The following is a 13,698-nucleotide window of genomic DNA, read 5'->3' as shown; positions in this document are numbered from 1 at the left end:
TCTCTATGAATGTGGATTCAATATCCACTTCTGCTAGATTCCCAGCCACATTGGGATTAGAGAAAATGATCTGGCTGATAATGCAACCAAATTGGCATCTGTGACAAATAATTTTTACTTATCAATCAAAATGCAGACTATAGGCAAGTAATCCATAGTAAGTTATATTTGCAGTAGTAAGATTTGTAGCATCGACAGGTAACAAGCTATATCAGATTAAGCCTGCAGTCAAACTGTGCAGTCTAATCTGCACAGGGATTGTAAAGAAGTTCTTGCTTGGCTCCACATAGGACACAGTCATCTGACGCATTCCTTTCTGTTGATGACTCCTATGTGCAGCAATACATCATCGTTTTATCTGTTAAGAACATGTTTTAACAGTATGTTCAAATTTTATAAGTGCACATTTTATCGCTTTTAACCATCTGACTGAGCCCTATGCACTCAGATTTTATTCCACAGTGACCATGTGTCAGAAGTTTAACTTTTTACAAGCTATTAATATGTATAGGCCTAAATAAAATAGGCAATTAATTTTTACTGTTATATTGCATTTTTTTTATTGAAATGTGTGTGTATATGTACATGCATATACACACAACCTTTTGAAAAGATAACCTTTTTAAAGATTATTAAAATATCAATCTTTTTGAAATTTAAATTTCTTCTGGTGCATTACAATGCTGGTCATTTTTGGTCCATTAAAACCAAAATCCATCATCTAACTGGTGAGCTGGTGGAATTGGCAAGTCTTCTTCTAACCAATAATAAAATTTTAGTTAATTCACAATACCATTTGTGAATTAATAACTGTCTCGCAAAATTCTTGAAAATTTAACAACTGACTCGCATGAGCCGGCTCCAGCACACCACTGCTTTGATCTGGTAGTGGACTGGAAGCTCAGAGTTTGCTTGAAATGTAGTAATAAGAGCCAGTTTCAAATTACCAGTAACAAGGAGGTGATTATTCCATTGTACAAAGAATTGGTTTGGGCACCTTGGGTATTATGCAATATAAGGCTTTATTGCATACAAGTCTGGACGCTTCATTTTAGGAAGGATATGGATACATTGGAATGGGTGTAGAGAAAAACAACAAGATTATTCAGGATCATAAAAGGGGTACTCTTACCAATAAAGACTTAAAATTGTCTGACAACCGAGCACCTGCAAGGGGACCTGATTAAGGCTTTAAACTAGAGTGAGTTGAACTAACTGCTGATGGCATCCTTACTCTTTCTCAGGCATAAACTTAAATTGAAAAAGGATGTTTGCAGGATAGATGTATGAAAATTTTCTTTCAGTAATTCAGTGATTCATTTTCAATGTGATCTTTCAATGAATTCACTATATTCAGTGAATATAGTGAATCACAGTGGATATACCAAGTATATAGTGAATTTAATTCACTATATACTTGATATATCCCAATATGAATTTTGGGATATACTTGGTATATCCCAAAATAGTTCTGCACTCAGTATAGCTTTGTTAAAGCACTTCAAAATGGTTTGTATTGTTGGAAGATGGCAGAACATTGAATGAAATCATTGTATTAGTTTAGTATTTTATTTATTATTATTATTATTATATATGGACTAAAATGTAAATTTTTCACTAACAAAAAAAAGGAAGCGAAAAAATGCCTTATATAAGGCATATGAAGAGAGTAAATTAAATCTCCATAGGAGGAGTTAGTGACAGTCCACTATAGCAAATCTAGAGATGAGCTGATTGTGGAGTGAAATTAAACTCATCATTAACACCTTAACAAAAGTAATAAATCAGGATTGAATAATATTAACATTTAGTAATAATGAGAGATCAGCATATTGTTTAAGGAATTTGTCCTTTCCATGTCTTATTTATAAAATATGGGCATAAACTTTTTCATCTAAAATACTTTAAGATTTGGTTCTGTCTCTTCACACATTTTGAGTCATTTACTGGGTTGTCAAGTACTGCAATTGTAATCTGCCTAGTTACACATAAAACAAAGAAAATAGAAATCATTGAAATAGATTTTAGGTTGGTAGCACTGCATTAAGATAAATACCAGTTATATTTTTCATAAGGGAAATGTTGTTTATTTGTGGTATAATTCCTTAAAGAAACTTAAGTTGCAATAATGTTAAGAAATTCTCATTTAACCATAATGTATGAAATGAAATCACTAAAATTGTGTGAAGTTTAGAATCTTTTTATTACTAAAAAGGCTAAAGTATAATGCTAACCATCAATTTTCACTATGGTGGTTAGCCTTATACCATGGATGATGTGAGGAAGCCACTGATAATTTTACTTATTTTTTTTTTTTTGTTCAGTGATTCTAATCTTGCAGTTGCACCATCACAAAAATACAAATGAACCAAAGTGAAGAACAGACTGATCCTATACCCTACACAGGTGAAGTGTAGAGTATAATTTCAAGTATTTTGATCAGTAAAATCTGTGTTACATGCCATTCAACCATTGCTAAACTTTGCATATTTTAAGATAAGGGCATAAATTCAACATCATTTCAGAAATCATGTTTCTTAAAATGCCCATGTCTTTAAGCATTTTAAGATTAAAGCTTTCTTTTTAGTTTAATGTTAGTTTGATATTTAAATTAAATATTAAAATAGTCATATTTTCAAGAGACACGTTGTTTTGCTTGTTTATGTAAGCCCTGTTGGCCTTTTAATTGGGTTATCTCTGAATCTTATTTGGTAGTAATGGCTAAGGTAAAGAAAGACAACATGAGAACCACAGCAAATTTCGGGAAAGTTACTGGACAAACTGGTTTCCCACTACCACAGTTTCTCTCTGCATTCTCAGTAAACAGACAGTGCGTGTTATTGGTAATGGCAGTAGAAGTAGATGACAATGTATCGATTAGTTTTTTTCTCATTATTAAAAGTAGGTTATTGGAGTTAGTGTTTTTGCGGCTGAAGTTTACTTAAGGGTACACTCTCCAGACTGCCTCAGTCTTAGAGTGTTTATGCCTCCCTTCCCACTGTTTTAAAACAGGAAAAGAACTTCTACTGCCATTACCATCTGTAGAAGTTTTTTTTCTATTTTAAAACAGTGGGAAGTGGGGGATAAACACCTTAAGACTGAGGCAGTCTGGAGGATGTACCCATAAGTAAATTTCAGCTGTAAAAACACCAACTCTAATAACCTACTTTTAATAATGAGAAAAAACTAATCGATACATTGTTATCTACTTCTACTGCCACTACTGATAACACGCATGGTCTTTTTACCGAGAATGTAGGAAGAAACTGCAGTAGCTGGAAACTAGTTTGTCCAGTAAGTTTGCCATGGTTCTCATGTTGGCTTTCTTTGCCGTAGTAATTATGTACAAGTATTGTTAAAGTGTTATGTAGATAAAGGGTAAATTAGATTTTCCACAAAAGTATCAAACATCTCATATTATGAAAATAACCATAAGTTTCTTTGCTTTTATGCTATAAATAAAATAGAACTGCTCTTTAAGCTGAACTATATTAGTGTCTATTTGTAATTTGTAATGAATTCCTATTACCCTAGGGATTATTGTATCTTCATCAGTGGGCAACTAGGTACCCTCAGTAAGATCTTATAAATTCCTGTAATGAAAGATAACAAAAGGTATCAGTGTCACCCAAACTTTTTCAGCCATGGACCCCTTTTTGTTTCCTAGCTTTACTGGCAGACCTTTAAATTAAATGTTTTATTATTCTCAATAATAATACATTGATCTATAAACAATTATTTCTAACCCACCTTCAAAATTGACATTCTATATTTCAAAGTATGCAGATTTAAAAAATAAAAACAAAACTTTCTGCCTACATGTAGAATTCTTGATACATAATTGCCTACATCTTGGCTTCCTTGATACACATAATAAGGAAAAAGGTTTCTTCCTGTGGACCTCATGGGTTTGTGCACAGACTCCCTGGGATCTGTGGACCACAGTTTGCATGCTACTGGTGTAGATTCATAGTGCAAAACTGAAGCAACCATGGTGATTTATTTTACAATATACACTGTGTTGCCACTTTATTATCTAATGGTGTACCTAATAAAGTTGAGCCTCCTTTAGCCTTCAAAACAACCTGAATTCGTCTAGACATGGATTGAACAAGATGCTGAAAATGTTGTAGGAATGGAGTACCATGCAGACATGAGTGTGTCATGCAGTTCCTTGAGATTTGACAGAGGTGTAGTAAGCCTGCAGCAAACAGCCCTTTCCAGCTCATCCCAAAGATGTTCGATAGAATTGATCTGGGGACTGAGCGGGCCACTGCAGCAAAGAAAAGTCATTGTCATGTTCCTGGAACTATTCCATAGTGATTTGGGCTTTGAGCACTGGCACATTATCCTGCTGGAAGTAACCATCTGACTGAGGATAAACTGTCAACATGAACGGATGCACTTGGTCAGCAACGACGTTTAGGTACGATGTGGCATTTAGATGTGAATCTATGGGTATCAATGGACCCGACGTGTGCCAAAAAAACATTCCCCACACCATAACACTGCCCCCCACCACCATGCACAATTATCGTACTTGTAGTCATCAGACATGACTGGTCCATGGATTCATGTTGTTTTCGTCAAATTCTGAGCCTTCCATCAACATGATGCACCAGGAACTTCGACTCATCAGACCAAGCAACTGTTTTCTAACCCTCGATAGTCCAGTGCTGGTGTTGCTGTGCCCACAGGAGACGTACTCTCTTGTTCTTCATTGATAATAAAGGTACGCGATGTGGCCGTCGGCTGTTATAGCCCATTCGTGACAAAGTGCGACTAGTAGTCCGTTGAGATATTTTGTTCTGCACACCAAGGTTGTATTCTGAAGTGATGTGCAACATTGTGGTCCATCTGTTTGCTTGCACATTCTAGCCATCCTCCTCTGACCGCTCTCATCAACAAGCGATTTTCTTCCACAGGAGTGCCGTTGAGAGGATGTTTTCTGTTTGTTGCACCATTCTCGATACATCCTTGAAACTGTGGTGCGTGAAAAGTTCAGAAGTGCCGTTTCAGAGATGCTTTGTCCAGCACGTCTTGCACCTACCACCATACAACTTCCGAAGTCCGTTAGATCACTCCTTTTTCCCATTTTTGCTATAATTTGTATGCTTAATTGATACTAGAAAGGGTATTCTGCTGCGTTTATATCCACAACTGTGGTCATATGACTTGCAGCATTGTGGGACAAACCATTTGTGTGCACAGCAGGGGTGTACCTAATAAAGTGGCAGCACAGTGTATGTTTAAACTTTTATTGTAACTATGTACAGAAATGATTCTTTAATACTACAGCACTTTTTAACTTCTGTAGCTTGGAGCTTTTTTAGTTCAGAATTTGTGGAGTTTTTTGGTGGTCCAACATTATTATTTTGCACTTCAGGTTGATTGATCATAGCCTACAAATAGTTGATCTGATAATATATTTGACTCTAGATTGCAATTTTTAAAGCATTTAATATTTTGACAATTTTAACTTCATTAATATAATAGTAATTTTCTTTTTATATAGCTTGGTGAGTGGTGGCAAAAAAAAAAGTGAGTGCTAATAGCAAAAGTGTACTTAATAAAGTAAGCCACAATGCAGAGGGTCCCAGCAGGCAGTGTATCTTCAGGACGACCAATTAAGTGTGTGGTTGTAGGAGATGGAACTGTAGGGAAAACATGTATGTTAATCTCTTACACCACTGACAGCTTTCCTGGTGAATATGTACCTACGGTGTAAGTATAGTCAAGTTGTTTTTATGCTGAAAAGGTGAATTGATGTAAACTTGGTCAGTATTAATAATACAGTATTTACATACTAGCATAATACCTATAATAGTATGTTCTAATACTAATTAGAAGAGTGGTCAGCAACCTGTGACAATTTTGGTCAGTGGCAACTTGTCATCACAAGTTGGCCAACCCATTAATTAAATGTCAATTTTTTTTAAAAGGTTAAGAGATACCAGAAATAAGAAAAATATTGAAATTGATCAAGGTTATTTTTAACCTTGATCAATTTTAACAGAGCAGGTTATTTTTAATTGCTCACAATGATTGCATGAAGAAAATTGATTACAGTAATACCCCGAAGTTACGCGATAGGTGGGTCCGACGAAAATCGCGTAAGTCGAATTCGCGTAAGTCGGGGTACAACTTTGCATATAAATACATATAAATTTTGCTTAATTGGGACCAAGGACTAACAAAAACACTAGTTTAGAAGAAAAATATTAATAAAATTGCAGTTATTTATACATATTAATACAAAATATGTATTAAAAAACAAATGACTTACGTTAAAAAGTTATTTCGATGTCGATGGCTTCATAAAATCTAACAAATTCGTCTGACGACACAGAGACTTCTTTTTTTCACGCAGAATTTCTTCGTAGCAAGCTAATAATTTTTTTATTCCTTGCTTTGTAGCTATAACGCGTTCTTCGTTGGAGTCTATGTTTTCTAAAATTTTTAAGCCCTTTTCAATTTTCAACCTGTCAAGTTTGCAATTGTCATGTGCTTTTCGCCGTTGCTTCGTTTAGGCCTGTAGCACGTGCAATATCACATGGTCTTTCATTTCGCTCAAAGCGTTTCACAATTTTATATTTTTTCTCTATCGACAGAGGCGGACTGGCCATAAGCCTTGCCGGGGAAACCCCGGTGGGCCAGTGTGATTTTGGCCATAAACCATAGTATGAGGCCACTATAAATTTTCCCGGGTAAGAATTTTTGACCCAGTCCGCCTCTGTTTATCGATAATTGCTTTTCTTTTTCTCTCTGAATCTGCAGTGTCTTCACCAGGACGCTTCCTTTTCACACCTTTTAATTAAGTATTTTACTCATTTTTAGGGAATAAAGCACAATTACAAAACGAGGAGGCACGCTTGATACGCATAAACAAAGCTGCGCGCATGTAGCAACTGAATAAACAACACCATAAAGGCAGAGATACACTATTAACACCTCACATTTCTAGGGGTTACTACCATAAAACAATAAAAATCCAGTTGCATTTCTGCTAGTGAAATCTGTTATAAACTGGTAGTAAACTCGATCTAATTGCATTTGCGATTATACCGGTAGCTGGAATTGCGTTGGTTTTTACGTTATTATGGTGAAATGTGTTTCCCCTTCACTGATATAAAAAACATAAAAGCAGCAAAGTTGAATTTTGTTCATCTTTCGCTCTCATTCTCCGCCGTCGCACCGTATATCGATAACATATGAAAAACGACCTTGAAGATAGTGGGCGGCAGCGTTGCCAAACGAAAAAATCAAGAACCGCGTAACTCCGAGTTCGCGTAAGTCGGGGTAGCGTAAGTCGGGGTATTACTGTACTTAACTTTGTAAGACCACAAATCTTGTTAGCTACATAGACATGGGATGCTATATAAACAAGGGATGCCAAGTGTGTCAGGTTGAAAATTGAAATCGAGTGGATGTTTCTTTCCAATGAATATTACTGAAAACCATTTCAAAAGAATCATTACTTTTTGAGATAAATTCTACAGAACTTTTCTAATGTATACTGCAGTAATGATTTCCACTTTATTTTACTTAAATATAAATCTTAAAAACATAAATGACAAAATACACTTACTATAAATGTAAAAATGTTTTTTTTTTATGAAATCCCCAAACACAAAAGGTATCAAAACCTATAGTACTTAGTACCGTGCATGGATTGAGGGAGAAACCCCGGGGGCTCACATCTAGTGAGTATGGGCTTGGCAAACCCAGGGTCCTGAGCTGGATATCATCATTCTTCTCTTTCTTGGTGATTCCTTTCTGCTTCTCTCTCTCTCTCTCTCAGGGGGTAACTTGGGAATTTTTTTTTTTTTTTTTTTTTTGGCTGGTGCAGCATAAGCCTCAGGCTTCCTTGTACCATATGGCCATTAATAATAATAATAATAATAAAAAGTATGGGGGGGGGTGCCGGAAACTTTGCTCTAGAGACATGGGTTTCACCACTTTAAGCCTCCAGTGAGCAAAGTGGTGGTATTGTTTAGTGTATTATTTGAAAGAATCTTATTTGTACCGTACTTTTGGAAATATGGTATATTAGATGTAATTTACTATTGCTTTTTACATATTAATGGATCAGTTTTTGTTTTGAATGTTGACTTTTTTTTTTTTTTGCAGAGTTAAAAAATGTAACTTTAGCACAATCAAAAATATGTGGGTTCAGATTGCACAAAGTACATTTGTTTGAGCCATTGTATCCACTGCATACAATTAATGATAATATTCTTGTCAAATAGTTGCTTGTAAACTTCTTTGATCGCATGTATGCTTGGAGTATAAGAACATTTTTCTTACATTGTCAACTCCAAGCTTTTCGGCCATGATAGAAATTGCACGCAGGTCTCCTATGGAGCAATATTAAAGAGTAATTCCAACAATTTTTGCCAATTGAGAAGATTTCTTGTAGAAATATACGTCTATGTTAAAAAAACTTAATCATGAAACACAAGGCCTCTATTGTTACTATTCCCACATTTCATATGTTTTCTTCAACTTGAACAATTTATTTATTATGTGTGCACACAAAGGCTGGCTAAGTACTCTGAGTATTAGCAATACAAGGAACTTGCACTGTCATGATGCAGCATTCACCCCCTGTCGCAAATGACTGCAGTTTTGACAAATGCAATCCTGCAAAGTGTGCAGTACAGTTCTGTAGTAAGGTCCCATAACAAATGTATGACATGGCACAACATTCTGGTAAACCATTTCTTGAACGTCAAAAAAAAGAGATGACCATAACCTGCAGAAGCCACAACTTTTACTTTTTTTTGGTGTTGCTGATGTACACTTCCAACAGAACTTTGTTGTTTACGCTCTGAGTCAAATTGATGAAGCCACGTCTCATCTGTCGTTATCACCTTATGCATAATCTCACCATCTATACTAACCATCCTTTTGCAGCTCTTGACAAACCTTCGTATGAACTTGAACTTGCTGTTGCTCAGGTGTGAGTAGTCTTGGAACCCAGTTTGCAAAAACACGTGTCAGGTGCCAAATGGTCACGGAGAATAATGTGCATGCTTCCTACTGATATTCTCAGTATCTCTGCCAGCTGCCTATTGTTATATGACAATCTTCTATCACAATTATAGAAGCATTGTTTATGGTTTCTGTGGTGACAGCAGTTGTTGGAGCTTCAGGACCTTAGTTTTTGTGATTGAATCACATCTATCCTTAAACATTCTAAACCACCTGCGAGCTGTGCTATATGGAAGCATAGATTCACTATAAGCTTCTTTTAACATTTCATACATATCAGCTGATGTTTTCTTGAGATGAAAAGAGAATTTGAGAGAAGCATACTGTTCCTTGTGCATCACTTCCATTGTTATGTAGGCAAAACCGAGCAGGCATAAACTTGACTGACTGCTAAGGTCACAACTGTGCAATGAGTCAGCTGCACAATTTGCATATGTTATGTAGCTTGGTTTGGTCTTAAATTCTGCAACTTGCTACAAATAGCAAGCTGTTCATGAAAAATTATGACCATTCTTTATTGAACAGCCCTCATGGTAAAGCTATTTATACTACTGTAATTTAATCCATTATCAAACAGCCTACTCAGAGTGGTAAAATTTTAATGAAAGTTGAGAGGGCATCTCACAACCAGTTACAAGAAAGATTATCAATTAATCAAATAAGCAGAATAAACTTATCTGTAAGTTAATTTTGGTCATCTAGAATTATTAATTATTAAATACATGGAGAACATACAAGGACTGACTTATTGAGAAAACACATTTCAATTGGTGTATGGAGCTTTTCGAGCTGTATTTGAAATTCTGTTTTTGCTGTATTTGGAATTACTGGTTGAGGCAGTGTCAAGCACTCAGTAGAGAAACCAACAGAATTTTTCAAATATTTAGCAACAAAGTACAACAACAAAATGTACTCACAAAAAGTCATAATGAAAAGAATTTAAACAACAAAAGAGAAATACTCAACACACACAGGCATCTAACAAAGAACTGGAAAAAAAAAAAAAAAACATTACCATCCCTGTCCTTCAAATTGGTGAACAGATTAAAAACACAGCCAAAAATATGATAAAATCCCCTCCCTCGCGTAACCCTTTACAAAGACTCTTGCCACCAAACACCCTGTATACAATTTACAATGCAGACTACCAAAAATTGTATATCGCACAAATCAGTAGAAGATTGTTCAGAAGAATTAAAGAACGTAAATATGAACTAGCCCACATCCAAATAACAAAGTTAGATCCATGGTTCCAAACCTTGTGTTTAGGATCACCAGTGGGATTTCAGTAATGCCTGGTCCTAATCACCAGCAGATACAAAACAGACTTGACAGAGAATTGTTCATTATCAGCATAACAATCAATATTAACTGAAACAAAGGTATGCAGATAGATAATAGCCATATACATATTTTCAAAAGGATTGTATTATAGCAGATAAAAAACAAAAATAAAAACCACCATAAGTATTTTCCAAAAAAAAGAACCCTCATCCCCCTTCTAATATAATCATAAACCCATCCACACAATTAAGATGGCCGACCGGGCTAGCCAGGTGGGTAAGGTGTCTGCCTGGCAACCCAAAGGTCGCGGGTTCGAATCTTGCCTCAGGCTTGGATCAAAGTACTGCAAAAACCTTTGGAGGTGCATTATGGCCACAGAAGCCGATGCGTCAACAACTACCAAAAAAAAAAATAATAAATAAAAAAAAATAAGATGCTCACAAATTAATGTTAATTGATTTAATATTAATCTTATTTACCAAATTAATAACTGATTTAAAACTTATCTCATGTTTGCCAACAGCTATTTATTAACTAAGTTAAGACAAAACTGTAACCCTAACAAATACATGTAATCAAATTAATGTCTACTAATGTTTAATCAAATTATGGGTTATAATGTGTAATCAAAATTAACAAATTTATGAGAATCATATCACCATAATTTACCAGTTCTGCTGTCTTTACAGGCACTGAAGCATTGTTACAGGAAGTACCACAAAACATCTATAATTCTTTAAGAAGTTAAAGGCAGATTATACTCCGTGTGGGTTTAAGTGCTCATTATTTTACCAGTTTCCAGTTCTTGATATACCTGTGCACTATGCCACTATAACTGAAAAAAAAAAAAAAGAAAAAAAAAAGCAGTGTATTATTTCTCTAAATTAGTTTAATAAATCTTAGTTGTTTAGGCCTTGTAATATCCAGTGGATTGTTACATTAAGCTGTGGAATAATTATATTATTAGCTAGTGCCTTTAATAAACTGATTGTAATTTAATTCTTAGAATAAAGTTAGGGGAGTTAGGTAAAATATTATATTGGATTTATATAAAACCTTAATGTGAATGTTATGCAAATATGGTCTTGAAAAACTAGTATGATGCAATTTGTCATATTTGTATGATTGTCTCCCCAGTTTACAACTTGGTGTTGCCATCTGGGGAAGACATACTAAGTTTTCTGGAACAAGCATTATACAGTAAACTCATCATGAGTTGAGAACACTGAATGTTACCTGTTTATTAGCATTAAATGCATTTGATTGCCAAGCTGTCAATATCATATCAGTCAGTTTCATGCTATGATATTTGAGAGTCCGCTTATAATTAAACTTAAAATTTAAAGCTTCTAAGTTTTTTTTTTTTTGTGTGTGTGTGATTTAACTTTTATCGCTACTAATTATTTATACTAAATTAATCATAAATGATATATTAAGTACACTTTTTTTTTTTTTTTTTATATGAAAACCCCAAACACGAGAGGTATTGAACTTATAGTACTAAGTACCGTGCTTGGGTTGGAGGTTGAGAAGATGAAAGAAGATATTTGTTGACATTAGACTTGAACTTCTGTAGACTGTAAATTTTCAGGAAAAACGTATGAAGGAAGGTTGTTCCAGAAAATGGCAGTTGAATGAATGGAGAAAGATGAAAAGTAGGTTCTGTGAGTTTGAAGTTGGACAGTAAATGGCTGGTGGTGGCTGAAAGAGAGAGAGAGCGGGAATTATAGAAGCCAATTCAGAAGAACAGTGCCCATGGAAGTATCTGTAGAAAAGGCATGCAGCAGAAACAGTGTCTATGAGACAGCGAGTGGAGAGATTGTTAGAGATGAGTCATTAATTAACATAACTGCCCTCTTCTGAATGGAATCTAGAAGCCTGAGAGAAGTTTTGGGGGCACCGCCCCAAATATGGGAACAATATTCCACGGTAGGGCAGATTTGCAATTTGTACGGAGTGAACAGCTGTTTAGAAGAAAAGTAATGCCGAGAGCGAAAGAAGACCAAGTTTTTTAGATGCAGAGGAAGCAATATTTGTAATGTGCTTGTGCCAAGAGAGATTAGAAGTCAGGGTAATCCCCAAAAGAGATATATATCATTTTGCCTAGAAATTGGAGATTCACCAGAGATAAGAATAGGAGCAGAAGAATCCTTTTTGCAAGATATAAGACAAGATAGCGGATATTCGAGAAGTTGAAGCTGATTGAGCAGGGCAAGGTTTCCCAAAATGGAAAGTGGAATGCAATGTACTATCATCGGCAAAACTGTGGATAGGATTTCCAGTTAATGAAAGAAGGTCATTAATATACAAGAGGGAAAGAGTCGGGGGAAAGAACTGAACCTTGGAGGACACCAGCATTAGTGGAGAAGTTAGAAGACAGAGACCCCATCTACCATCATCCTCAGTGAGAAAGCAGGTAGAAAACTGGATAACCAATTACAAAAAACAGTTGGCAAACCATAAGGTGGAAGTTTGTTTAAAAGACCTTTATGCCAAACACGATTGAAAGCCTTTGAGATGTCAAGAGCAACTGCTTGTGTTTCACTGAACTTTTTCATTGAATTTGTCCATAAGTGGGTAACATAAGCCAAAATATCACCAGTGGATCGACACTGCTGGAATCCATACTGGCGATCGTTGGTCAGATGGAAGGTTCTAGGTAGTTTAAGAGTTGGCGGTTAATTAATTTCTCCATTAATTTAGAAAGAGTAGAAGTAATTGCAATAGGACGATAATTGGATGGGAGGAATTTGTCACCCTTTTCAGGAACTGGCTGGATATGAGTAAATTTCCAAGCAGAAGGAAAAACACCTTTGGAATAAGAAAGTGAAAAAAGACAGCAAAGAACAGGAGTAAGTTCAGGAGCACAGGTTTTGAGAACAAGTGGAGAAATACCATCAGGACCTGGAGCTTTCTTAGCATCAAGATTCGTCAAAATCCTTTTGACGGAAGACCATAGGAGGCATTGATTGGAGCGTGATGGGAATGGTGGGGGGTGTTTTCCGATATCATTAATACATGAATTGGAAGAAAAATGGGATGCTGTCAGGTCAGCTTTATCCTTGGCTGAAGTGATAACAGAATCTGGTTTTGACAGAGGTGGGAGCAGAGATGGGCAAAAGTTGCAGCTTAATAGCTTTGGCAAGAGCCCAGAATGCTTGGCTAAGTCCAGAAGCAAGTTTTCTACTCTTAGCTTATTCAGAATCTAGTTTGGACTGATTAATAACTGCTTTACAATTGTTGCAAGCTTTGGTATAGGCAGAGAATGAAACTGAAGAATTGGAAACAAGCTAATTAAGATATGCAACGTTCTTCTCTGGAACAACCTTAGTGCATTTATTGGAAAACCAAGGAAGTAGTAGTAGTAGTAGTGGAATTTTTTGCAAGAAAGCATGTGTATGAGCTTATGCAGCATCAGCC

General features: G+C 35.7%; 1 protein-coding gene across 1 annotated transcript in view; it reads left to right on the top strand.

Moving 5' to 3' along the window:
* The window catches only part of LOC150091715 (ras-related C3 botulinum toxin substrate 1-like), an 89,019-nt gene that overhangs the window by 26,348 nt on the left and 48,973 nt on the right, over window positions 1-13,698 (top strand). Inside the window, exon 2 of the mRNA XM_090369423.1 lies at window positions 5,516-5,724. Within this exon, the coding sequence (XP_090225549.1) occupies window positions 5,585-5,724 (140 nt within the window). The 5' untranslated portion in view covers window positions 5,516-5,584. The remainder of the gene's footprint in view (window positions 1-5,515; window positions 5,725-13,698) is intronic.

The sequence above is a fragment of the Mastigoproctus giganteus genome, chromosome 1 (genome assembly GCF_048544385.1).
Source record: "Mastigoproctus giganteus isolate SK-2022 chromosome 1, ASM4854438v1, whole genome shotgun sequence".
Lineage (NCBI taxonomy): Eukaryota > Metazoa > Arthropoda > Arachnida > Uropygi > Thelyphonidae > Mastigoproctus > Mastigoproctus giganteus.
Note: the sequence above shows the minus strand (reverse complement) of the source record. Positions and strands in the feature narration are given on the sequence as shown.